Raw genomic sequence first — 21,922 nt, 5'->3', positions numbered from 1 at the left:
AGTATGATCATGGCTGATCATCCAACTCAGAACCCTGTACCAGCCTTCCCTCCATACCCCCTGATCCCTTTAGCCACAAGGGCCATATCTAACTAATTCCTACCCCATGTCAGTCCTCTGCCACGATGAAGTTACTCTCAGTGTGGAGGAGCAACACTTTATATTCTGTCTGATGGCATGAACACCGATTTCTTCTCCTCCCCCTTCCCTCGTATGTTCCTACTCTGGCCTCTTACCTCTTCTCCTCATCTTCATCGCCTCCCCTGTGTCCCAACCTCCTTCCCCCTTATTCCACGATCCCCTTTCCTGTCCTCTCAGATTCCTTCTTCTCCAGCCCTTCATCTTCCCCGCATTACTGGCTTCACTATCACCTACTAGCTATCCTCCTCCCCCTCCCTCACCTTTTCATTCTGGGGTTTCCCCCCATCCGTTCCAATCCTGATGAAAGGCCTTGGCCCAAAATGTTGGCCTCATTGACGCTGCCTGACCTTCTCAGTTCTTCCAGCACTTTGTGTCTGCTGATGGGAAGTGAGGAGCCAACCCCCACCCCGCTGTGCCCCTAACATCAGCCTGTCTGGATCCACACCGTCTCCCTCCACCCTGTTTGGGTCCACACTGTCCCCACCCCACCCCCTCTGGATCCACACTGTCCCCCCCCCCACCCCGTTTGGGTCCACACTGTTCCCACCCCACCCCCTCTGGATCCACACTGTCCCCACCCCACCCCCTCTGGATCCACACTGTCCCCCCCCACCCTGTTTGGATTTACACTGTCCCTACCCCACCCTGTTTGGATCCACACTGTCGTCCCCCCACCCTGTCTGGATCCACACTGCCCCCCACCCTGTTTGGGTCCACACTGTCCCCACCCCACCCCCTCTGGATCCACACTGCCCCCCCCCCCCCGTTTGGGTCCACACTGTCCCCACCCCAACCCCTCTGGATCCACACTGTCGTCCCCCCCCCACCCTGTTTGGGTCCACACTGTCCCCACCCCACCCCCTCTGGATCCACACTGTCCCCCCCACCCTGTTTGGATCCACACTGTCCCTACCCCACCCTGTTTGGATCCACACTGTCCCTACCCCACCCTGTTTGGATCCACACTGTCGTCCCCCCACCCTGTCTGGATCCACACTGCCCCCCACCCTGTTTGGGTCCACACTATCCCCCCCCCCCCGTTTGGGTCCACACTGTCCCCACCCACCCCCTCTGGATCCACACTGTCCCCCCCCCACCCCGTTTGGGTCCACACTGTTCCCACCCCACCCCCTCTGGATCCACACAGTTCCCCCCACCCCACCCAGATCCACACTGTCCCCACCCCACCCCCTCTGGATCCACACTGTCCCCCCCACCCTGTTTGGATCCACACTGTCCCTACCCCACCCTGTTTGGATCCACACTGTCGTCCCCCCACCCTGTCTGGATCTACACTGCCCCCACCCTGTTTGGGTCCACACTGTCCCCACCCCACCCCCTCTGGATCCACACTGTTCCCCCCCCCGTTTGGGTCCACACTGTCCCCACCCCACCCCCTCTGGATCCACACTGTCCCCCCCCCCCACCCTGTTTGGGTCCACACTGTCCCCACCCCACCCCCTCTGGATCCACACTGCCCCCCCACCCTGTTTGGGTCCACACTGTCCCTCACCCCACCCAGATCCACACTGTCCCCACCCCACCCCACCCCCTCTGGACCCACACTTTCCCCCCCACCCCACTTGGATCCACACTGTCCCCACCCCACCCCCTCTGAATCCACACTGTTCCCCCCCACCCCCGTTTGGGTCCACACTGTCCCCACCCCACCCCCTCTGGAGCCACACTGTCGTCCCCCCCACCCCCTTTGGGTCCACACTGTCATCCCCCCCACCCTGTTTGGGTCCACACTGTCCCTCACCCCACCCCCTCTGGGTCCACACTGTCCCTCACCCCACCCCATCTGGGTCCACACTGTCCCCCCCACCCTGTTTGGATCCACACTGTCCCTACCCCACCCTGTTTGGATCCACACTGTCGTCCCCCCACCCTGTCTGGATCTACACTGCCCCCACCCTGTTTGGGTCCACACTGTCCCCACCCCACCCCCTCTGGATCCACACTGTTCCCCCCACCCCACCCAGATCCACACTGTCCCCACCCCACCCCCTCTGGATCCACACTGTCCCCCCCACCCTGTTTGGATCCACACTGTCCCTACCCCACCCTGTTTGGATCCACACTGTCGTCCCCCCACCCTGTCTGGATCTACACTGCCCCCACCCTGTTTGGGTCCACACTGTCCCCACCCCACCCCCTCTGGATCCACACTGTTCCCCCCCCCCCCGTTTGGGTCCACACTGTCCCCACCCCACCCCCTCTGGATCCACACTGTCCCCCCCCCCCACCCTGTTTGGGTCCACACTGTCCCCACCCCACCCCCTCTGGATCCACACTGCACCCCCCTCCCCCCCGTTTGGGTCCACACTGTCCCCACCCCAACCCCTCTGGACGTCCCCCCCCACCCTGTTTGGGTCCACACTGTCCCCACCCCACCCCCTCTGGATCCACACTGCCCCCCACCCTGTTTGGATCCACACTGCCCCCCCACCCTGTTTGGGTCCACACTGTCCCTCACCCCACCCAGATCCACACTGTCCCCACCCCCACCCCACCCCCTCTGGACCCACACTTTCCCCCCCACCCCACTTGGATCCACACTGTCCCCACCCCACCCCCTCTGAATCCACACTGTTCCCCCCCACCCCCGTTTGGGTCCACACTGTCCCCACCCCACCCCCTCTGGAGCCACACTGTCGTCCCCCCCACCCCCTTTGGGTCCACACTGTCATCCCCCCCACCCTGTTTGGGTCCACACTGTCCCTCACCCCACCCCCTCTGGGTCCACACTGTCCCTCACCCCACCCCCTCTGGGTCCACACTGTCCCCCCCACCCTCTCTGGATCCACACTGTCCCCACCCCACCCTCTCTGGATCCACACTGTCCCCCCCACCCTGTTTGGGTCTACACTGTCCCTCACCCCACCCAGATCCACACTGTCCCCACCCCACCCCATTTAGATCCACACTGTCCCCACCCCACCCCCTCTGGATCCACACTGTCCCCACCCCACCCCCTCTGGGTCCACACTGTCCCCACCTCACCCCCTCTCGATCCACACTGTCCCCCCCACCCTGTTTGGGTCCACACTGTCCCCACCCCACCCTCCCTGGGTGCACACTGTCCCCACCCCACCCTCTCTGGATCCACACTGTCCCCCCCACCCTGTTTAGGTCCACAGTGTCCCCACCCCACCCCCTCTGGATCCACACTGTCCCCCCCCACCCCATTTGGATCCACACTGTCCCCCCCCAACCCATTTAGACCCACACTGCCCCCCACCCAGCTACCTGTAGATGGGCTTGTACGTTGCAGCACAAATGTCAAAGGGATTGTGCATGTCGTAGTTGAGCTGATGGGCATCGGCCGGTGTCTTCTCACAAGCAGCCAGGATCTTGCGTGTCTGTGGGGACAGAGAGAGGCTGTGTTCAGTGCAGCGACTTGGTGTCTGTGGGGACAGAGGGAGGGAGACAGAGGCTGTGTTTAGTACAGTGACTTGGTGTCTGTGGGGACAGAGGCTGTGTTTAGTGCAGCGACTTGGTGTCTGTGGGGACAGAGGCTGTGTTTAGTACAGTGACTTGGTGTCTGTGGGGACAGAGGCTGTGTTTAGTACAGCGACTTGGTGTCTGTGGGGACGGAGGGAAGGAGACAGAGGCTGTGTTTAGTACAGTGACTTGGTGTCTGTGGGGACAGAGGCTGTGTTTAGTACAGCGACTTGGTGTCTGTGGGGACGGAGGGAAGGAGACAGAGGCTGTGTTTAGTACAGTGACTTGGTGTCTGTGGGGACAGAGGGAGGGAGACAGAGGCTGTGTTTAGTACAGTGACTTGGTGTCTGTGGGGACAGAGGCTGTGTTTAGTACAGTGACTTGGTGTCTGTGGGGACAGAGGCTGTGTTTAGTACAGTGACTTGGTGTCTGTGGGGACAGAGGCTGTGTTTAGTACAGCGACTTGGTGTCTGTGGGGACGGAGGGAAGGAGACAGAGGCTGTGTTTAGTACAGTGACTTGGTGTCTGTGGGGATGGAGGGAAGGAGACAGAGGCTGTGTTTAGTACAGTGACTTGGTGTCTGTGGGGACAGAGGGAGGGAGACAGAGGCTGTGTTTAGTACAGTGACTTGGTGTCTGTGGGGACAGAGGCTGTGTTTAGTACAGCGACTTGGTGTCTGTGGGGACAGAGGCTGTGTTTAGTACAGCGACTTGGTGTCTGTGGGGACAGAGGCTGTGTTTAGTACAGTGACTTGGTGTCTGTGGGGACAGAGGCTGTGTTTAGTACAGTGACTTGGTGTCTGTGGGGACAGAGGCTGTGTTTAGTACAGCGACTTGGTGTCTGTGGGGACAGAGGCTGTGTTTAGTACAGTGACTTGGTGTCTGTGGGGACAGAGGCTGTGTTTAGTACAGCGACTTGGTGTCTGTGGGGACAGAGGCTGTGTTTAGTACAGCGACTTGGTGTCTGTGGGGACAGAGGGAGGGAGACAGAGGCTGTGTTTAGTACAGTGACTTGGTGTCTGTGGGGACAGAGGGAGGGAGACAGAGGCTGTGTTTAGTACAGCGACTTGGTGTCTGTGGGGACAGAGGGAGGGAGACAGAGGCTGTGTTTAGTACAGCGACTTGGTGTCTGTGGGGACAGAGGGAGGGAGACAGAGGCTGTGTTTAGTACAGTGACTTGGTGTCTGTGGGGACAGAGGCTGTGTTCAGTGCAGCGACTTGGTGTCTGTGGGGACAGAGGGAGGGAGACAGAGGCTGTGTTTAGTACAGTGACTTGGTGTCTGTGGGGACGGAGGGAAGGAGACAGAGGCTGTGTTTAGTACAGCGACTTGGTGTCTGTGGGGACAGAGGGAGGGAGACAGAGGCTGTGTGCAGTGCAGCGACTTGGTGTCTGTGGGGACAGAGGCTGTGTTTAGTGCAGCGACTTGGTGTCTGTGGGGACAGAGGCTGTGTTTAGTACAGCGACTTGGTGTCTGTGGGGACAGAGGGAGGGAGACAGAGGCTGTGTTTAGTACAGCGACTTGGTGTCTGTGGGGACAGAGGGAGGGAGACACAGGCTGTGTTTAGTACAGCGACTTGGTGTCTGTGGGGACAGAGGGAGGGAGACAGAGGCTGTGTTTAGTACAGCGACTTGGTGTCTGTGGGGACAGAGGGAGGGAGACAGAGGCTGTGTTTAGTACAGCGACTTGGTGTCTGTGGGGACAGAGGGAGGGAGACAGAGGCTGTGTTTAGTACAGCGACTTGGTGTCTGTGGGGACAGAGGCTGTGTTTAGTACAGCGACTTGGTGTCTGTGGGGACAGAGGCTGTGTTTAGTGCAGCGACTTGGTGTCTGTGGGGACAGAGGCTGTGTTTAGTGCAGCGACTTGGTGTCTGTGGGGACAGAGGGAGGGAGACAGAGGCTGTGTTTAGTGCAGTGACTTGGTGTCTGTGGGGACAGAGGCTGTGTTTAGTACAGCGACTTGGTGTCTGTGGGGACAGAGGCTGTGTTTAGTACAGTGACTTGGTGTCTGTGGGGACAGAGGCTGTGTTTAGTGCAGCGACTTGGTGTCTGTGGGGACAGAGGCTGTGTTTAGTGCAGTGACTTGGTGTCTGTGGGGACAGAGGCTGTGTTTAGTGCAGCGACTTGGTGTCTGTGGGGACAGAGGCTGTGTTTAGTGCAGCGACTTGGTGTCTGTGGGGACAGAGGGAGGGAGACAGAGGCTGTGTTTAGTGCAGTGACTTGGTGTCTGTGGGGACAGAGGCTGTGTTTAGTACAGCGACTTGGTGTCTGTGGGGACAGAGGCTGTGTTTAGTACAGTGACTTGGTGTCTGTGGGGACAGAGACTGTGTTTAGTGCAGCGACTTGGTGTCTGTGGGGACAGAGACTGTGTTTAGTGCAGTGACTTGGTGTCTGTGGGGACAGAGGCTGTGTTTAGTGCAGCGACTTGGTGTCTGTGGGGACAGAGGGAGGGAGACAGAGGCTGTGTTTAGTGCAGTGACTTGGTGTCTGTGGGGACAGAGGCTGTGTTTAGTGCAGCGACTTGGTGTCTGTGGGGACAGAGGGAGGGAGACAGAGGCTGTGTTTAGTGCAGCGACTTGGTGTCTGTGGGGACAGAGGGAGGGAGACAGAGGCTGTGTTTAGTGCAGCGACTTGGTGTCTGTGGGGACAGAGGCTGTGTTTAGTACAGTGACTTGGTGTCTGTGGGGACAGAGGCTGTGTTTAGTGCAGCGACTTGGTGTCTGTGGGGACAGAGGCTGTGTTTAGTACAGCGACTTGGTGTCTGTGGGGACAGAGGCTGTGTTTAGTACAGTGACTTGGTGTCTGTGGGGACGGAGGGAAGGAGACTGAGGCTGTGTTTAGTACAGTGACTTGGTGTCTGTGGGGACGGAGGGAAGGAGACAGAGGCTGTGTTTAGTACAGTGACTTGGTGTCTGTGGGGACGGAGGGAAGGAGACAGAGGCTGTGTTTAGTACAGTGACTTGGTGTCTGTGGGGACAGAGGGAGGGAGACAGAGGCTGTGTTTAGTACAGCGACTTGGTGTCTGTGGGGACAGAGGGAGGGAGACAGAGGCTGTGTTTAGTACAGTGACTTGGTGTCTGTGGGGACAGAGGCTGTGTTTAGTACAGCGACTTGGTGTCTGTGGGGACAGAGGCTGTGTTTAGTACAGCGACTTGGTGTCTGTGGGGACGGAGGGAAGGAGACAGAGGCTGTGTTTAGTACAGTGACTTGGTGTCTGTGGGGACAGAGGGAGGGAGACAGAGGCTGTGTTTAGTACAGTGACTTGGTGTCTGTGGGGACAGAGGCTGTGTTTAGTACAGTGACTTGGTGTCTGTGGGGACAGAGGCTGTGTTTAGTACAGCGACTTGGTGTCTGTGGGGACAGAGGCTGTGTTTAGTACAGCGACTTGGTGTCTGTGGGGACGGAGGGAAGGAGACAGAGGCTGTGTTTAGTACAGTGACTTGGTGTCTGTGGGGACAGAGGCTGTGTTTAGTACAGTGACTTGGTGTCTGTGGAGACAGAGGCTGTGTTTAGTACAGTGACTTGGTGTCTGTGGGGACGGAGGGAAGGAGACAGAGGCTGTGTTTAGTACAGTGACTTGGTGTCTGTGGGGACAGAGGCTGTGTTTAGTACAGCGACTTGGTGTCTGTGGGGACAGAGGCTGTGTTTAGTGCAGCGACTTGGTGTCTGTGGGGACAGAGGCTGTGTTTAGTGCAGTGACTTGGTGTCTGTGGGGACAGAGGCTGTGTTTAGTACAGTGACTTGGTGTCTGTGGGGACAGAGGGAGGGAGACAGAGGCTGTGTTTAGTACAGTGACTTGGTGTCTGTGGGGACAGAGGCTGTGTTTAGTACAGCGACTTGGTGTCTGTGGAGACAGAGGCTGTGTTTAGTACAGTGACTTGGTGTCTGTGGGGACAGAGGCTGTGTTTAGTACAGTGACTTGGTGTCTGTGGGGACAGAGGCTGTGTTTAGTACAGTGACTTGGTGTCTGTGGGGACAGAGGGAGGGAGACAGAGGCTGTGTTTAGTGCAGTGACTTGGTGTCTGCTTGGGTCTCCAGTTCTGCATGTAGGCTGGAGCCCAGGATCGCCCCCGCTCTCCCCCCAAGGTACAAAACTGCGGCACGGCTGAGCTCTGCAGCACTCCTTCCACATGGCACCACCACACTGGCCACAAGATACCGGAACAGAATCAGGCCATTCTGCCCATTGGGTCTGCTCCACCATTCCATCATGGCTGATTTATTATCCCCCTCTACCCCATTCTCCTGCCTTCTCCCCACAATATTTGACGCCCTGACTAAACAAGAACTTATCAGCCTCTGCTTTAAATATTCGCAATGACTTGAGCTTCACAGCCATCTGTGGCAATGAATTCCACAGATTCACCACCCTCTGTCTGAAGAAATCCCTCCTCATCTCAGTTCTAAAGGAACATCCCTCAGTTCTCAGACTGTGCCCTCTGGTCCTAGACTCCCACACTATAGGAAACATCATTTGCAAGGGAGGATGTAGGACAAAGGTGGTGGTGGGGGGGGGGGGGGAAGAGATATCACCTCGGAAAGAGGAGCACCCAAATTGAGATGGAGTTCACAAGGGAGTTCTTTCTCTTTGATCTCCGGAACTCTCTGTGAGCCCCAGTCAGCCATGGAGCCAAGCTGCAACATGAACACCATCGCCTGGAAGGAGCAGATGTCTGGTTCCACTCTCCACTCTGGCAGTGGGAGAGGGACCCCCTAGTGTACCAGAGCACGAGTATTGTGAACAGTTTTGGGGTCCCTTATCTAAAATAAGATTCGGTGGCACTGGAGGGGGGAGAGGGCCCTGATGATCCTGGGTATGAAAGGTTTAACGTACAGTATTGTGTAAAAATCTTTGGATGCTTTCAAAAATAATGAAAAGATTTTAGATATCAAAAAAATTAATATAAAGAGCAATTAACAGTAAAAAAAAACTAAATCAAATCAATATTTGGCATGATCATCCTTTGCTTTAAAGCCACATCAATTCTCTTGGGTACATTGTTATTTAGTTTCGGAAGAAAAGCATCTTGGAGAACTTGCCACAGTTCTTTTGCAGGCTTTGGCTGTCTGGCTTGTTTCTGTCTCTCCGGGTAATCGCAGACAACCTCAATGATATTGAGATCAGGGCTCTGTGGAGGCCGTACCATCTGTTGCAGAACTCCTTGCTCTTCTTTTCGCTGAAGATAGTTCTTTATGACCTTGGTCGTGTGCTTAAGGTAGAATGCCCTGCTGTGGAATGAAGTTCGGAGTGATCAGACGCCTCCCTGATGGATGAGAATCTGCTTGTACATTTCAGCATTGACAATTCCATTAATTCTGACCAGATCACATTTGCAGAAATGCAGCTCCCAAACTCCACCATGTTTCACTGTTGCCTGCAGACACTCATCCATGTAGCATTTTCCAGCTCTTCTGCAGAAAAACTGCTTCCAGTTTGAACCAAAAAATTCACATTTTGAGCCAAAGCAGTTGTTCAATACCCCAGTCCTGTGTTTCTGTGCCTAGCTGAGTCTCTTGGCGTTGTTTGGCAGCAACTCTTCCAAAAAGACTACGTCTGACAAGATTTCTCCAGACTGTAGAGAGGTGTACTTGGGTTCCAGTGGTTTCTGTGAGTTCACAACTGATGGCAGTCAGGAACTTCTCCCAATTTAGATCTCTCATCTACTGCACTCAGTTTCCGTGGCTGACCACTATGTTTCTGGTCCTCAACCTTGCCTGTTTATTTGTGCTTCTTCACAAGGGTTTGGACAGAACATTTTGAAACTCCTATCTGCTGCAAAATTTCTGCTTGGGAGAGAGCTTGCTGATGCAGGATGCCCACCTTGCGTCTTGTTGCTGTGCTCTCTCCTGCCATAGTGTACATATTCAGGATTTGAAGGATAAACTGCCACATATTCCAGACCCTCACCTTTGAGTTTAGTTGTCCTACACCCAATTTGATTCCTTCCACGCATGTCAGTTAGTGAATCGGTTTAGTTCATTCAACACATTATGACTTTGATCACTAGCATCCTGTTTGTTATCTTTGTTTAATCATGCCTATAAAGTCATCAAGCTTTTATCTGAAAAATGGTCTATTAGTTAATATGTTACTCACTTTAATGAAATATAAAAACTTACCTAGCGTTTTGTTTTTTTGGTAAATGTTTGGAAATCTAAAATTTGTTCCTTTCCACTGACTAATGCAGAAGACAAAAAAAAACATCTAAAACAAATGTATGTAAAATCTCCAGGGTGCCAAAAACTTTTGCACCTCATGAACAGTGTTTGCGGGCTCTGGCCCATACCTGCTGCAGCTTACAGGAATGAGGGGGATCTCACTGAAACCTACCGGGTATTGAAAGGCATAAGGTGGATATAGAGAGGATGTTTCAAATGGTGGGGGCTTCTAAGACCAGAGAGCACAGCCTCAGAATAGAGGGACATCCATTTAGAATAGAGATGAGGAGGAATTTCTTTAGCCAGAGGATGTTGAATCTGTGGAATTAACTGCCAGAAACAGCTGCAGAGGCCCAGTCATTAAGTATACTTAAAATGGAGTCTGATAGGTTCTTAGAGAGTCAAAGGTTACAGGGAGAAGGCAGAGAACAGAGTTGAGAAGGATAATAAATCAGCCATGATGGAATAGCAGAGCAGACTAAGTGGCCTGTTTCTACTTCTCGGCGACTTGGCAGCAGAGTTGGGCAAGAGGCTGAACACAGAGTGGCGGCTGAGATGGTGGTGGATTTAGGAAAGGCAGAATAGAAACACAGAAAACAAACAGCACAATACAAGTCCTTCAGCCCACAAAGCTGTGTCGAACCTGTCCTTACTTCAGAAATTACTCATAGCCCTCTATTTTTCTAAGCTCCATGTACCTATCCAGGAGTTTCTTAAAAGACCATATCGTATCCACCTACACCACCGTCACCGGCAGCCCATTCCACGCACTCACCACTCTGTGTAAAAAAAAACTTACCCCTGACATCTCCTCTGTACCTACTTACAAGCACCTTAAATCTGTGCCTTCTCGTGCTAGCCATCTCAGCCCTGGGAAAAAGCCTCTGACTATCCACACGATCAATGCCTCTTATTATCTTTTACACCTCTATCAGGTCACCTCTCATCCTCCATCGCTCCAAGGAGAAAAAGCTGAGTTCATTCAACCTATTCTCATAAGGCATGCTTCCAAATCCAAGCAACATCCTTGTAAATCTCCTCTGTATCCTTTCTATGGTTTCCACATCCTTCCTGTAGTGAGGCAACCAGAACTGAGCACAGTACTCCAAGTGGGGGCTGACCAGGTCTGATATATCTGCAATACTACCTCTCGGCTCTTAAACTCAATCCCATGATTGATGAAGGCCAATGTACTGTATGCTTTCTTAACTACAGAGTCAACCTGCGCAGCAGCTTTGAGTGTCCTATGGACTCAGACCCCAAGATCCCTCTGATCCTCCAAACTGCCAAGAGTCTTACCATTAATACTATATTCTGCTATCATATTTGACCTATCAAAATGAACCACATCACATTTATCTGGGTTGAACTCCATCTGCCACTTCTCAGCCCAGTTTTGCATCCTATCAATGTCCCGCTGTAACCTCTGACAGCCCTCCACACTATCCACAACACCTCCAACCGTTGTGTCATTAGCGAATTTACTAACCCATCCCTCCACTTCCTCATCCAGGTCATTTATAAAAATCACAAAGACTAGGGGTCCCTGTACAGATCCCTGAGGCACACCACTGGTCACCGACCTCCATGCAGAATATGACCTATCTACAACAACTCTTTGCTTTCTGTGGGCAAGCCAGTTCTGGATCCACAAAGCAATGTCCCCTTGGATCCCATGTCTCCTTACTTTCTCAATAAGCCTTGCATGGGGTACCTTGTCAAGTGCCTTGCTGAAATCCATATACACTACGTCTACTGCTCTACCTTCATCAATGTGTTTAGTCACATCCTCAAAAAATTCAATCAGGCTCGTAAGGCACGACCTGCCTTTGACAACAGAGTCAAGTGGCCCAAAATTGCACACAAAACTTCTGACCAGTGTCTTATAAAACCTCAGCATCACATCCTTGCTCTTATATCTTAGTCCTCTCAAAATGGATGCTAACATTGTCTATACGAACTTCAGTAGGCCTTTGACAAGGTCCCACATGGAAGTTTGGTTAGGAAGGTTCAATTCTTAGGTATTAATATCGAAGTAGTAAAATGGATTCAGCAGTAGCTGGATGGGAGATGCCAGAGAGTAGTGGTGGATAACTGTTTGTCAGATTGGAGACCGCTGACTAGTGGTGCGCCTCAGGGATCTGCACTGTGTCCAATGTTGTTTGTCATATACATTAATGATCTGGATGATGGGGTGGTAAATTGGATGATATGCAGATGATACTAAGATAGGTTGAGTTGTGGATAATGACGTAGATTTTCAAAGCTTGCTGAGAGAATTAGGCCAGTTAGAAGAGTGGGCTGAAAGATGGCAGATGGAGTTTAATGCTGATAAATGTGAGGTGCTACATTTTGGTAGGACTAATCAAAATAGGACATACATGGTAAATGGTAGGACATTGAAGAATGCAGTAGAACAGAGGGATCTAGGAATAATGGTGCATAGTTTCCTGAAGGTGGAATCTCATGTGGATAGGGTGGTGAAGAAAGCTTTTGGTATACTGGCCTTTATAAATCAGACAATTGAGTATAGGAACACACATAAAAGTTGCTGGTGAACGCAGCAGGCCAGGCAGCATCTCTAGGAAGAGGTACATTCGACGTTTCGGGCTGAGACCCTTCGTCAGGACTAACTGAAAGAACAGCGAGTAAGAGGTTTGAAAGTGGGAGGGGGAGGGGGAGATCCAAAATGATCGGAGAAGACAGGAGGGGGAGGGATGGAGCCAAGAGCTGGACAGTTGATTGGCAAAAGGGATATGAGAAGATCATGGGACAGGAGGCCTAGGGAGAAAGAAAAGGGGGGGGGGAGAGCCCAGAGGATGGGTAAGGGGTATAGTGAGAGGGACAGAGGGAGAAAAAGGAGAGAGAGAAAAAGAATGTGTGTACTATACCCCTTAACCATCCTCTGGGCTCTCCCTCCCCCATGATCCTCTCATATCCCTTTTGCCAATCAACTGTCCAGCTTTTGGCTCCATCCCTCCCCCTCCTGTCTTCTCCTATCATTTCGGATCTCCCCTGCCCACTTCCAAATCTCTTCCTAGCTCTCCTTTCAGTTAGTCCTGACGAAGGGTCACGGCCCGAAACGTTGAATGTACCTCTTCCTGGAGATGCTGCCTGGCCTGCTGCGTTCACCAGCAACTTTTATGTGTGTTGCTTGAAACTCCAGCATCTGCAGATTTCCTCCTAATTCAGTATAGGAGTTGGGATGTAATGTTGAAATTGTATAAGGCATTGGTGAAGCCAAATTTGGAGTATTGTGTACAGTTTTGGTCACCGAATCATAGGAAAGATGTCAACAAAATAAAGAGGGTACAGAGAAGATTTACTAGAATGTTACCTGGGTTTCATCACCTAAGTTACAGAGAAAGGTTGAACAAGGGGTCTTTATGCTTTGGAGCGTAGAAGGTTGAGGGAGGACTTGATAGAGGTATTTAAAATTATGAGGGGGATAGATACAGTTGACATGGATAGGCTTTTTCCATTGAGAGTGGGGGAGATTCAAAGAAGAGGACATGAGTTGAGAGTTAAAGGGCAAAAGTTTAGGGATAACATGAGAGGGAACTTCTTTACTCAGAGAGTGGTAGCTGTGTGGAACGAGCTTCCAGCAGAAGTGGTTGAGGCAGGTTCGATGTTGTCGCTTAAAGTTAAATTGGACAGATATATGGACAGGAAAGGATTGGAGGGTTATGGGCTGAGTGCAGGTCGGTGAGACTCGGTGAGAGTAAGAGTTCAGCACCGACTAGAAGGGCCAAAATGGCCTGTTTCCGTGCTGTAATGGTTGTATGGTTATATTGCAATTACCTCCCTTACCACTGACTCACCTGCAAGTTAACCCCCTGCGCAAGGACTCCCAAGTCGCTTTACACCTCTGATTTTTGAAAGTAGCCTACATCTTTACTCCGTCTACCAAAGCACATGACCACACACTTCCTGACCCTGTATTCCACTTGCCACCTCCTTGCCCATTCTCCCAATCTGTCCAAGTCCTTCTGCAGACTCCCTGCCCCTTCACCTATCTGCAAACTTGGCCACAAAGCCATCAATTCCACCACCAAAATTGTTGATTTTATACTCCTTTCCAACGCTACCTCCTACATATATTTTAGATACTATAATTAACCTTAATCCATGTCAGCAAGGTGTAATGGTTATTATTTATGATACTATTATGAAACTTAGGAAAGCTCCATTTGATAAGATTGGGGGGGACTTCTGGTAGAGCTCATGGAGTGAAGTCGTGTTCTTGACTCGCTCCATTACCTCTGAGTTTTTCTTCTTATGATCAGCTATATTTTAATTAACCATTAAGGCATCGACTTTTACAATATTTTGAAATAAATTAGGATCTTTGATAATCAGATGCTATGTCTAAGAATGGAAAAAACGAGAAGGATGGCAAACCTCCGGTTAGACCGAAAGGTACCGATTTTCCTCCAACTGAACCACCGCTGACTTTGAAAGCTATATCGGAGCTATAAAGGGAAATTTCAACCTCTGTTACGGAGCTGATTCGTGCGGAAATTTCAACCTCTGTTACGGAGTTGATTCGTGCGGAAATTTCAATTAATTTCCAGAAAATTGCCGATTCAATTGATAAGATACAAACATCTATTATGGAACATCAGTCGGCTATATCTGTTCTTCAAAAATCCACGCAACAAAGTGAGCTTAAGATGGAGAAAATCGAAGAAACAATTAATGTGATGAAGAAGAAACTTGACTTTCTGACCTTTAAAAACTCTGACTTAGAATCCAGAATGCGACGGCAGAATCTTCGGATGATTGGGGTGCGTGAAGCTGTTGAATCTGATAACCCTATGAAGTATTTTTCTCAACTTTTAAAAGATGCATTTCCTACTGTATTTCCTGACCAACCACCGTTATTGGATCGTGTTCACAGAGTTCCATCATACTTGTCTAAGTTAGATAAACCTCGTCATGTCATCTTACGCTTCATTACTTTCAGGACAGGAGAAACTGCTTCGTTTCGTTCGATCTAAAGGTTACATTGATTTTTTGGATCTTAAGTTCCGATTCGTGGAGGATTTCAGTTAACCAATTCGGGATCAACAGGTTCGTTACAGATCTGTGATGTCGGAACTCTACAGGATGGATTTAAAACCAGCGCTGCTTTACCCTGCACGTCTAAGGATTCGTACATTGGATGGAGCCCTCCGTTTTTTTGAATCTCCATCGGATGCCCAGAGTTATCTGGATCAATTTTCAACTTCGACATCTTAATCGTAATTTTTAACTATCTCCGTTTGATCGGAGTTTGTGAATTTGTCAGTTTTAATTTTTTTTTGCCTTATATGGGCAGAAAAGTTTATTTTTGATTAATTAATATGGTTGCTAAACTTTCTTTTTATCTGCGTCATTCCTTTCTTTTTCCCAGGGGATTCTGGGTGGTTATTCCCTCACCGTCATTCTACGTATTTCCTTTGAGGCCTTAAATTTTGTAGTTTTTAAATCTACTTCTTTTTGTAGGTTTTCATAACTAGTTTATGTTAATAATCTCATTTCTTTTTTTGTTTACTCATAGGGTCTGGGGTTTGTTGCGGTTTTTTTTATATTTTCTGGCTTTTTCTCTGTTATATTAAGTGTTGGTTTTAATTGATTTACCTTTTTTATTATTCTTTTACTGTTTTATAACTAGCTGATCTTTTTTATATTTACACTTTTTTTAGGGAGCGTATACCGGAAGTCATGGGGGTAGTTTTAGTGCTTGCTTCTTTCTGGCTGGTCTGTGTTAGATTTAGCCTTGGGGTCATGGGGTGGGGGGTGGTGGGAGGGGCTTCACGTTTTAGTTTCTTTCTTCTTGGGCTATGTACACTATTGAAGTATTGGTTGCGTTCTCCTTCCCAGTATCTCTTATTTGTTCTGTTCCCTTTTCGGGTTCATGGGTCGAGCCTATCGTCAATCCTCCTTGTTGTGGGTTGACTTTAGGGTTTATGGAGTCTATTATTAATTTTGTCTCCTGGAATACTAATGGTCTTAATCATCCTATTAAGAGGAAAAAAGTTTTGAAGTGTTCCGGAGACTTAAAGCACAAATTTTGTTTTTACAAGAGACCCATGTGCGGAGGGGGGACAGACTACGTTTTTTTAAATTCTGGAAGGGACAACACTTTCATTCGAACTCCAATGCTAACATTCGAGGCGTCTCTATTTTTATAGACTCCTCAGTTACTTTTATACAACATGATATTATTTCTGATCCGAATGGTAGATTTCTACTGGTTAGTGGTCTACTATTTAATAAAAAGGTTTTGGTTAATGTTTATGCTCCTAATATGGACTGTCTGGAATTTTATAAATCATTATTCAATCAGTTCCCGAATTTGAATGAGTTTTCATTGATCTGGGGCGGAGATCTTAATACCTGTTTATCTTCAGCTTTGGACCATTCGGCTCCTCTACGGACCTTACCTAATAAATCTGCAACTTTGATTAATTCATTCCTCTCTGATTCTGGGTCGACGGACATTTGGCGTTTTTGCATCCTCAGGAAAAAGATTTTTCTTTTTTTTTACATGTTCACCATTCCTATTCAAGAATTGATTATTTCTTTATTGACTCTCGTCTTATTTCTTCAGTGATTAAATGTGATTATGATTCTATAACCATTTCGGATCATGCTCCACTTAAGCTTTCTATTAAAATTCAGGCCAATACACAAAATAATAGACAATGGCGTTTTAATTCGCTGTTGCTTCAGGACTCGGACTTTGTTAACTTTATGAATGAACAGATTGATCATTTTTTTACAATTAACTATACAGAGGATATTTCTGTCAACATTCTTTGGGACACTTTTAAAGCTTATATTCGTGGTCAGATTATCTCGTATTCTGCTGCTTTGAGGAAGAAGCTGAAGCAGGAGGAGTTGGTAATTGTGGACAAGATTAAGGAAATTGATAAGAAATATGTTACAGCTCCCTCTGGGGAGTTATATAAACAAAGAACTGAACTTCAAATGGAACACAGTTTATTACTTTCGTCCTCAATTGTAAACCAATTAAAGAAAACAAGAAGTGAATTTTATGTACAGTGACAAAATTGGCAAACTGCTGGCTAATCAATTGAAGTCTAACTATGCTAAATCTCAAATTAATCAGATTTATAACCAAAATGACCGACTGATACTTGATCATGCGGGGATTAATCAAACCTTCTGTGATTTTTATTCTTCCTTATATCAATCAGAGTCTCCTCGAGACTCTAAATATATGAATGATTTTTTAAATAACCTAGACTTCCCTGAGATTTCACAGGATATGTCTTCTATCTTAGGTACTCCCATTACCACTGATGAGATTAAGAATGTTATTTCCTCTATGAATTTGGGGAAAGCTCCTGGCCCCGATGGGTTTACCGTAGAATTTTATAAATGTTTTGCACCTTCATTAATCCCTTGGTTCTGTAGGGTTTTTGAGGCTTCATTAAAACTTGGTAAACTTCCCGAATCTTTCAATACAGCGTCAATCTCTCTAATATTAAAGAAGGATAAAGATCCTGCTCAATGTGCATCTTATAGACCAATATCTTTATTAAATGTTGATTCTAAAGTTTTTTTCTAAGTTATTAGCAAACAGATTAGAAAAAGTACTTCCTTTTATTATTTTGGAAGACCAAACAGGTTTTATTAAAGGTCGTTATTCTTTTTATAACATTCGCACACTGTTAAATATTGTTTATACCCCCTCACAAAATGTTCCTGAGTGTGTTATCTCTTTAGATGCTGAGAAAGCTTTTGATAGAGTAGAATGGCCTTACTTATTTAAGGTGCTTGAAATGTTTAATTTTAGCTCGAAATTTATATCCTGGATCAAACTGTTATATCATTCTCCTGTGGCCTCGGTCCGTACCAACTCTCTAAGTTCACCTTTTTTCCCTCTTTTTCGAGGTACTCGACAAGGTTGTCCTCTTAGTCCTTTATTATTTGATATTGCATTAGAACCTCTTGCAATTGCCATTCGAGAATCTCCAAATATTACTGGATAACTCGGGGCTTAAAGTCCCATAAAATATTACTCCATGCTGATGACTTACTTTTATATATTTCTAATCCTCAAAAATCCATCCCTGCTGTTTTAGAGTTATTAGCACAATTTAGTCTCTTTTCAGGTTATAAATTAAATCTTAGTAAGAGTGAACTTTTCCCGATTAATAAACAACTTCCCTTATATCATAACTTTCCATTTAAATTGATTAATAATTATTTTTCATATCATGGGATTAAAATTACTTGTAAATACAAAGATTTATTTAAGATTAACTTTTTACCCTTAATTGACCATATTATTCAACTTTCATCTAAATGGTTTCCTTTATATTTAACTTTGATTGGTCGTATTAATGCAGTTAAGATGTTTTTTTTGCCAAAATTTCTATATATATTTCAGGCATTACCAACCTTTGTTCCAAAATCTTTTTTTGATAAAGTTGACTCAAAAATTTCTTCATTTATTTGGCAGAATAAAAACCCGAGACTGGGTAAAATACATTTACAGAAAACTAAGAGAGATGGAGGTTTAGCATTACCTAACTTTAGATTCTATTATTGGGCAATTAATATTCGACATATGAAATTTTGGTTACTTGACCAGGATATACTATCCATTCCTAAATGGGTAACATTGGAATTACAATCTGTTCAGGGCAATACACTTGGCTCTATTTTAGGTTCCTCTCTTCCTTTTGATTTGAAATGCCTCAAACAGGTATCTAACCCGATAGTTAAATATACCTTACGTATTTGGTTTCAATTCAGAAAAATTTTTGATCTTAACCAATTTGGGCTAGCGATTCCTATCTTAGGTAACATATTTTTTCCTCTCTCTTTTACGGATCGTGCTTTTCAAATTTGGAAGACTAAGGGTATTTCACGGTTTTTGGATTTATTTTTAGATGGTTCCTTATGTCTTTTGAACAATTATCTAATAAATATAATTTATCAAGAATACATTTTTTTTAGATATCTACAAGTTAGAAATTTCCTAAGTACTATACTTTCTTCTTTTCCAATGCTTCCTCCTACATACATTTTAGATACTATAATTAACCTTAATCCACGTCAGAAAGGTGCATCGGCTATGATTTATAATATTATTATGAAACTTAGGAAAGCTCCATTTGATAAGATTAGGGTAGATTGGGAACAGGAATTGGGGTCTATCATTTCCGTGGATGACTGGGGGCAGATTTTACAATTAGTCAATACTTCCTCTATTTGTGCTAAACATTCCCTAATTCAATTTAAAGTTGTTCATAGAGCACGTATGTCCAAAGATAAATTAGCTCGCTTTTATTCTCATATTAATCCTTTTTGTGATAGATATCCGGGGCAGATAGCCTCTTTAACTCATATGTTTTGGTCTTGTCCTACTCTGGAAACTTTTTGGAGAGACATTTTTAATATTATCTCAAAGGTATTGGATATAGATATCTCTCCTCACCCTATTACTGCTATCTTTGGACTACCTAAAATTTCCAGTAATCTTTCTCCTTCAGCCCGTAGAATGATTGCATTTCTTACTTTAATGGCGAAAAGATGTATCTTACAACATTGGAAAGAGCTTAATGCTCCAACTACCTTTTTTTGGTTTTCTCAGACGATATTATGCTTGAATTTGGAAAAAATTAGAAGCAATCTTTATGATTCCTCACTTAAATTTGAACAGACCTGGAGATCTTTTATTCAATATTTTCATTTAATGTAATTTTTTTTCTCCTCTTTTTTTGCTCCATATTTATATACCCTTCTTGTTTTTTTTTACTGTTTTTAATGGAGGTCGGGTTTGAGGACGTGATTTTAAGTTCTTTAACTCTGCTTGGTTCCAAGTTAGTCCATTGCTTTGCTTTGCTTTTAGTTAGTTGCACGGTGGGTTTTTTTGGGTTTTTTTTTTCCCCTTTTCTCTATTTACATATATATATATATATATATATAAAAATTAGTATACTATTATGTTACCTTAGTATGGTATGTTTAAATTACATTGTTTGTAAGTTTTTTTTGTATTAATACTTCCTGTAATTTTATTATATTCTAACAGTGTATTAGTGCCTATATGGGTTACCTTTTTGTATACTTATTCAATAAAAAGATTTAAAAAGAAAGGAAAATAAGATTAGGTCAGATTGGGAACAGGCTTTATTATTTCGGCGGATGACTGGGTGCAGATTTTACAACTAGTCAATACTTCCTCTATCTGTGCTAAACATTCCCTAATTCAATTTAAAGTTGTCCATAGAGCACATATGTCCAAAGATAAATTAGCTCGTTTCTATTCTCATATTAATCCTTTTTGTGATAGATGTCAGGGGCAGATAGCCTCTTTAACTCATATGTTTTGGTCTCTGGAAACTTTTTGGAGAGACATTTTTAATATTATCTCAAAGGTATTGAATATAGATATCTCTCCCCATCCTATTACTGCTATCTTTGGATTACTTAAAATTTCCAGTAATCTTTCTCCTTCAGCCCGTAGAATGATTGCATTTCTTACTTTAATGGCGAAAAGATGTATTTTACAACACTGGAAAGAGACTAATGCTCCAACTACGTTCTTTTGGTTTTCCCAGACGATACTATGCTTAAATTTGGAGAAAATTAGAAGTAATCTTTATGATTCTTCAGTTAAATTCGACCAGACCTGGAGATCTTTTATTCAACATTTTCATTTAATGTAATTTTTTTTTCTCTCTGTCCATATTTATATTCCCTTCTTGCTTTTTAACTGTTTATAATGGAGGTCGGGTTTGAGGACGTGATTGTTTTAAGTTGTTTAACTCTACTTGATTCCGAGTTAGCTCATTGCTTTGCTTTTTAGATTAGTTGTACAGTGGGTTTTTTTTGGGGTTTTTTTTTGTTTTTTTTTCCTTATTGATATATATAAAAATTAGTATACTATTATACTACCTTGTTATTTTGTTTAAACTGCATTGTTTGTACTAATTTTTTCTGTATTAATATTTCCTGTTATATATTATATTGTAACAGTGTATTAGTGCCCATACAGTTTACCTTTTGTGTACTAATTCAATAAAAAGATGTAAAAAGAAAGATTTTATACCATGAAAAGAAGCGTTCACAATACCAACCCTGCAGAAGGCCACTAGTCACAGAATAGGCTCCCCTTATTCCCACACTTCCCCTCCTGCCAGTCAGCTATTCCTCTATCCATGCTATTAACTTTCCTGAAATACCATGAGCTCTTCTCTGATTAAGTAGCTTCGCGTGAGGCACCCTGTCAAAGGGCATCCGATGCTCCTGATGTTGCCTTCTATACATTGGTGAGACCCGACGCAGACTGGGAGACCGCTTTGCTAAACACCAACGCTCTGTCCGCCAGAGAAAGCAGGATCTCCCAGTGGCCACACATTTTAATTCCACATCCCATTCCCATTCCGACATGTCTATCCACGGCCTCCTCTACTGTAAAGATGAAGCCACACTCAGGTTGGAGGAACAACACCTTATATTCCGACTGGGTCGCCTCCAACCTGACGGCATGAACATCGACTTCTCTAACTTCCGCTAAGGCCCCACCTCCCCCTCGTACCCCATCTGTTATTTATTTTTATACACACATTCTTTCTCTCACTCTCCTTTTTCTCCCTCTGTCCCTCTGACTATACCCCTTGCCCATCCTCTGGGTCCCCCCCGCACCGTCTTTCTCCCCAGACCTCCTATCTCATGATCCTCTCGTATCCCCTTTTGCCTATCACCTGTCCAGCTCTTGGCTCCATCCCTCCTCCTCCTGTCTTCTCCTATCATTTTGGATCTACCCCTCCCCCTCCCACTTTCAAATCTCTTACTAACTCTGCCTTAAGTTAGTCCTGACGAAGGGTCTCGGTCTGAAACGTCGACTGCGCCTCTTCCTAGAGATGCTGCCTGGCCTGCTGCGTTCACCAGCAACTTTGATGTGTGTTGCTTGGATTTCCAGCATCTGCAGAATTCCTGTTGTTTGCGATAGTAATTCAGTGTATTGCCAAGAATGCATATCGCAGCTACATCCCCCAAGGTAGGCGTGTACCAAATGGTGGGTCAGTAACTTTGTCGAGAAGTGTCTCTGAACAAAGCAACCGGTTCAATGGCTGACTGGAGAGGTGTAGGATTTAACAGGAGGTGGCAGGGTAGCTGAGTGGTGAGCACAACTCTTTCCAGGACCACTGA

The 21,922-nt window shown here is 46.3% G+C and overlaps 1 protein-coding gene across 1 annotated transcript in view; it reads right to left on the bottom strand.

The window, feature by feature from the left end:
- Window positions 1-21,922, bottom strand: part of copa (COPI coat complex subunit alpha) — a 198,873-nt gene that overhangs the window by 7,577 nt on the left and 169,374 nt on the right. The window contains exon 29 of the mRNA XM_063042473.1: window positions 3,394-3,506. Coding sequence (XP_062898543.1) covers window positions 3,394-3,506 — 113 coding nt within the window. The remainder of the gene's footprint in view (window positions 1-3,393; window positions 3,507-21,922) is intronic.

This window comes from Mobula hypostoma, chromosome 3 (assembly GCF_963921235.1).
Source record: "Mobula hypostoma chromosome 3, sMobHyp1.1, whole genome shotgun sequence".
In the NCBI taxonomy this organism is placed as follows: Eukaryota; Metazoa; Chordata; class Chondrichthyes; order Myliobatiformes; family Myliobatidae; genus Mobula; species Mobula hypostoma.
The sequence above is the reverse complement of the archived record's forward strand: the minus strand, read 5'-3'. Positions and strand labels throughout refer to the sequence as shown.